Genomic DNA, 5783 nt, shown 5'->3' with positions numbered 1-5783 from the left:
GAATTAAATAAACACATCATTCAATAATTAACTGCATGTTCTTAATCAGTTATAGTCCATCAGTCGATGGACTACTTGAATGACTCTAAATTGTCAGAAATCTTTCAGTCCGGCTTTAAGCCATTTCACAGTACGGAGACAGCCCTCGTAAAAGTTATGAATGACATCCTGATAGTGACAGACCGTGGTAAATATACAGTGCTGGTCTTGTTGGACATGACCGCTGCATTTGACACAGTGCTGATCTCCCGCTTACAGCACTGTGTGGGAATTTCTGGTTCGGCACTTTTGTGGTTAAAGTCCTATCTCTTAAATAGGACCTTTTGTGTTAAGTTGGGGTCGTCTTCATCCTCTGTGGCCCCTCTGCTGTGGGGTGTGCCACAGGGATCTATTCTTGTGCCGTTATTGTTTTCACTGTACCTTTTGCCTCTTGGCGCGATTTTCCGAAAACATAAAGTGCCATTCCATCTGCAGATGACTGCCAGCTCTATTTACCTTTTAGTCATTCTGATAGTCTCCCAAGTCGACCTCTGCTTGACTGCCTTACTGATGTCAAAGCATGGATGGCAAAAAACCTTTTAAATTTTAATGATCGATTGTATTTGGCCCAAATTGTTTTTCTCATACTCCAGATGTTGATCTTGCAGCTTTGACTTTCCAACTAAAGAGTTCGATCACAAATCTTAGATTATTGCAATTCTCTTTTAATAGGAATTGGGCAGGGCACTTTGTCACGCTTGCAATTAGTGCAAAATGCTGCGGCACGATTTTTATAAAGTCCTTTTATTGGTTTTTAAATCTCTAAATGGTCTGGCACCTGTTTATTTGTCTGACTTGTTGAAGCCCCACGTCCCCACTCGTTCCCTTCGGTCAGCTGAGCAGTTGCTGCTTTCGGTGCCAAAGTCACGGCTGAAACTTAGAGGAGACCGAGTGTTCTCTGTTGCAGCGCAGATGCTTTGGAATAACTTTCCTCTCCATATTAGACAGGCTGCATCAGTGCCAGTTTTTAAGTCTTTATTAAAAACCTCTTTTTATTCCCTGGCTTTTAACTCTGTGGGTAACTGATATTTATATATTTTATTTTATTTTTTAATTTTATTGCTATGTCTGGTTTTATTACTATGTGCATATTAGTATTGTACAGCACTTTGGTCTACCAGGTGTGTTTTTAAAGTGCTATATAAATAAATGATGATGATGATGAATTAATCAAATAATTCTACGAATAATTATTTAATCATCAATTATTTATTTCCCAATTTAATAAACTCGGGACACATTTAATTAAATATTTCATAACTTATTCGTTTAATTCATTTTTGGCACTCGTGGCTTTCCATATCCTCCACATACTTGAAAATTATATTTCAGTATAGTATTTGAGTAAATATACCCTGTGACACCACTCCCCCCCACGGATGATCATATAAACAAATCAAAAGAGTAACGATCGTCACTTGCAGACCGAGGTGGCTCCGCCTTCACGAACGTCCTCCCCGCCCCGCTTATTACCGATGCGGCCACCCAGCGGACGGACGGCGGCTGCTGCACTTTGAAGTCCGCCAGTTGTGATCAGTGAGCTGCTGAAGTCCTGCACGGAGACACGCAGTGGGACGTTTCCCGAGCACTCGGATTCTCAAGTGGCTCTTTTCTCGTTTGCGCCTTGCCAAAAAGGACACCGTGCTCTTTTTTGTGGACTTTATTATTATTGTTATTTATTTATTTTGTGGGGTTTGAAGTCGGAATACAGGAGACGTGTTTGGGACGAGGATGCTCCAAATGAAGTAGCGCACTGGGGCTGAAAGGCTTCTCCGTCCTTCGGGACATTTAAGGACGGCCGTCTGTGTTTCATGTCCGCTGGATTATATTTACCAAACCCATTTTGAATCATTATTTTTATTTATTATTATTTTTTATCCTTTATTTTATTATTACTATTTTTTATAAGTTTTTTTTTTAAATAAAGTAACGCACGTCCACGGCCACCCCCTGCGCCCTCTCTCCAATGAAATATCTCCCTTCAGGATCAGCTGTTGATCGAGTTAGCGCGCGGATCGAGCTCAGTGAGACCAGCGTTCCTAAGAAGTCCCGTCCCGGTGCTGCGCTCTCTTTGTTGACCCCTCTGGACCCACTTCGACAGGCAAAGCGGCTTCCTATCCGAGTTATCAAGATGTTGACGGCGCACACCGGACACTTGCTACACCCGGAATATTTACAGCCTCTAACACCCGCACCAGTGAGCATCGAGGTATTTATGGACTTTTTTAAAATTTATTTATTTTTTTAGCGTTCCTTTGTAGAGAGGACTGTTCTTACACTGCAGATCTGTGGATATGTCGCAACACAGGGCTGAAATCTGCTATGACAACAGATAAAAACAATCCCGCATTTGCAGGGAGCTGATAATATGCTGTGGTCTGTGTTTTTTAACTCCACACGCTGACACACACACGCGCACTGCGATAAACTGATATCTATTTAATTCTATTCGCAATTTACTCCAAAATTAAAAACTGATTTGTTGATAAATTGTTAAAGTTAATGAAGATTTGTTTAGATAATCAAATCCTTTTCTTGCTTTTGTTGTCTGCTAACATGTGATGTAATAATAATAATTATTATTTTCACTTAAGTGAATAGCTTTTTTGTATTAACCTACTTTAGTGTCTAAAAGAAGCCATCCCACCTTCCCAGAGCACAGGGTGAAGTTCTCAAATGTCAGATGTTTTCCTAAAGAACAAAGGCACTGAGTGCAGTGTAATCGATGTTACAGAAGGGCATTTTTTTCTTTGTTTTTATGCTTTAAAAATGCTGATTTATTTGTAATCATCTGAAGCTTAAAGCTTAAACACCCCCCCCCCCCTGACTTCTAGGAAGTTACAAAGACCCCTCTGGCATTTTATGCACAGAGCAATAAAGCATTTGGTACATAATAACTGTCAGCAGGCCTACACAAAGTCACACAAAACTTCTGGGTGTTTTGTTGTTTAGTTTTTTTGGAAAGCTTTAAAAAATGTAGTAAAACTTGTTTAATTTTGTTGTAGCTGGATGCAAAGAAGAGTCCCCTTGCCCTGCTTGCTCAGACCTGCTCTCAAATTGGTAAACCGGACCCTCCTTCTTCCTCCAAGCTCAACTCCTCCTGCAGTCAGGGGGACAAGGAGCCCAGCAGTCGGTCATCTGTCTCCAGCCTGAAGCTCGGCGAGCACCGCCACGCCCTGGAGGACAAATCCAGCTTCAAGCCCTACAACAAAGGCAGCGGTGAATGTCGCAGAGACGGAGCCACCAGCAGCAGCGGCTCCGGCAGTGACAAAGTCGGCTTCAGGGTGCCCAGCAGCAGTAGCACTACCGCTAATGGAAATTCAACCAGTGGCCAGCAGTCCTATCCGCCTCACGCTGTGTCGCCCAGCTCCAGAGCCAGGAGCAGCACCCCACCGGGACATGCTCAGCAGCTTTCCAAACAGAGCCACTCTCCAGGTGGACAGCACGCCCCACACTCCCAGAGTCCCACTGGTGAATCTGCACGTGACCAGAGCAGTCCCACCAGCACGAGCAGCAATAATAATAACAACAATAACATAAATCCCAAAAAAGACGCTGAGGTAAACAAGGCCAGCTCGGACAGCCCGCACCACGCTAACTCCAGTCACGTTCGGGCCAGCACAAACTGCAGTAACGGAAGCTCTGACGGAGGCTCCAACCATGACGCAGGCAAAGCAGAGCCCACCCAGCCTAACCTTGGCCCTGGACACATTACGCCCATTTCTCCTTATAAGACCAGCCAGCCGCTCTTCCCTCTGCCTTCCTCAAATATGGGCTACCATGGATCTGTAGTGGGGGGCTACGCAGGCTACCCATCCCAGTTTGTTCCTGGGCTGGACCCGACCAAGTCGAGCCTGAGCGTGGGCAGCATGGGCGTACCAGGAAAGCACCCAAGCTCCAGCCCTCTTACGGGCGCCTCCCCTCCCTCCTTCATGCAGGGTTTATGCAGGGACCCCTACTGTCTAAGTTACCCAAGTGTATCCCATCTTGGTGGAAGCAACTGCAACTCCTGCATCCACGACCCTTCCTCCACCCTCAAATCCAGCTTCCCCCTGGTGTATCCCTCCCACCCCCTCCACTCTCTCCACCAAAGCTCCTTGTCATCCAGTGCATCCTCCTCCCTCTCTCATCCCCTCTACACGTACGGCTTCATGCTCCCCAACGATCCCCTGCCACACGCTTGCAACTGGGTCTCAGCCGGAGGGCCGTGCGACAAGCGCTTCGCAACGTCAGACGAACTCCTGGCTCACCTCCGCACGCACACAGCCCTGCCGGTGGGGATGGACAGTAAGCTGCTCTCTGCTTCCTCCTCAGGGCCTGCCTCCTGCCACCTTCACCTCCCACATCAGAACAGTCCAGGCTCCATGCACAGCTCTCTTTCTCTCAGGGCTCCCCCCAGCCTGGGTCTGGCTCGCTATCACCCCTACAGTAAGGTCCATCTCCCCTCTGGACCCTCCTCCATCTCCCTGCACTCTCTGCCCACCACAGGTCCATACTACCCTCATTACGCACTCTACAGTCAAAGACTGGGGTCTGCGTCGGCTCTGGGATACCAGTGATGCACCACCTACTTAAATCTTTAGAGGAATGGTTCAACGTGTTGGGAAATAATGCTTATTTGTTTCCTGGCTAAGAGTCAGATGAGAAGATTGACGCCGCTGGCGAATTTCTATTTTAAATATGAAGCCAGTTCATTTAGCTTAGCTTAGCATGGAGAAGGGGTAAAATACTGAACGAGCTAGCAGAGATTTTAGCTGAGGAGCAGGTTAACACGTGCCCCTCACAGAGTTCACTCCATCTTCAGCCTGTACGCTAAGCTTAGTATCTGCTGGCTGTCGCTTCATATTGAGTGTGTGTGTTCATCTGCTCAGCCAGGACGTTAATAAGCGCCCTCCCCAAAACGTCTTGATGGTTACTTTAACTTTAATCACTGCAACTTGCTGCTTCCTTTGACTTCGCAGCAGCTTCAAGTGGAACTGGGAGGGACTTGCGACTCCTGGATTTTAACTTGAGAGCATCTTCAACTTTTTTTTTCTTGGTTCTTTATACATTATCTGTTTATACAAGATTTCTTGTTTCAAACCAGGACCTACTGCTAAAATTCAGTGGACACGCAGCTCTTGCATGTCTGCACATTGCTCGGATGCTTCTGCAGCAGGCGCAACTGCTCTGAGAGGACACTTGCCGCCCTGTGGACTCGCCTGATTGATGGATGGACGCTGCGTGACAGCTCTGGGATTTTCAGGGTTCTCGTTGCAAATGTTGATGATGATGATTTTGAAATGGCAGCGAGCTCCAGCATCGGGATCGGTGTTAGTGTGACTGCAGTGGCTTTCTCCCTGCATCAGATGCCTGTAAGCTCAGCGCAGTGCACACACTTGGTTTGCCCCCGTGGTTTGTGATCATCTGTTTTGGTTCCTTGGTTTTTTTTTTCTTTTATTCCTACTGAGAACTTGTATTTATTTTATAAAAGGGGAGCTGACTGTAAACTTTACCACATAAATCTCTCCTCGTTTTCAAGTGCACACACGGCAGGTGTGGAATGCGTTGTGTCTTAAAACTTCTCCGAGAATGAATGTTACAGTCACATCTCTCTCCGAGCTCCTCGCCTCTTTTGATTGTTTTTATTTTCACACGGCAAATCGACTGAGATGTGATATTTTTTGTAAACTTGGAGCACCCTGTGGTGGGATCCAATGAAAGGGGAGGTCATATTTTAGTAAATAAATAACACTGAAGATGTA

At 46.0% G+C, this 5783-nt stretch overlaps 1 protein-coding gene across 2 annotated transcripts; it reads left to right on the top strand.

Moving 5' to 3' along the window:
* Positions 1-1427: 1427 nt before the first annotated feature.
* On the top strand, positions 1428-5783 carry LOC147326265 (zinc finger protein 703-like). Of its 2 annotated transcripts, none has more exons than XM_086301395.1 (2): positions 1428-2248; positions 3129-5783. In XM_086301395.1, the coding sequence occupies exons 1-2, from the start codon at positions 2006-2008 to the stop codon at positions 4596-4598; spliced, it is 1713 nt and encodes a 570-aa protein (XP_086157521.1). In that variant the 5' UTR covers positions 1428-2005; the 3' UTR covers positions 4599-5783. The 2 variants fall into 2 exon arrangements, with proteins under 2 accessions (XP_086157521.1, XP_086157520.1); XM_086301394.1 differs by having other exon boundaries at positions 1431-2248; positions 3045-5783.

Source organism: Aulonocara sp. 'chitande type north' Nkhata Bay, linkage group LG7 (assembly GCF_057382095.1).
Source record: "Aulonocara sp. 'chitande type north' Nkhata Bay isolate Kocher_YH1m ecotype deep benthic linkage group LG7, A_spYH_male_GT1.1, whole genome shotgun sequence".
Taxonomy (NCBI): domain Eukaryota; kingdom Metazoa; phylum Chordata; class Actinopteri; order Cichliformes; family Cichlidae; genus Aulonocara; species Aulonocara sp. 'chitande type north' Nkhata Bay.
The sequence above is the reverse complement of the archived record's forward strand: the minus strand, read 5'-3'. Positions and strand labels throughout refer to the sequence as shown.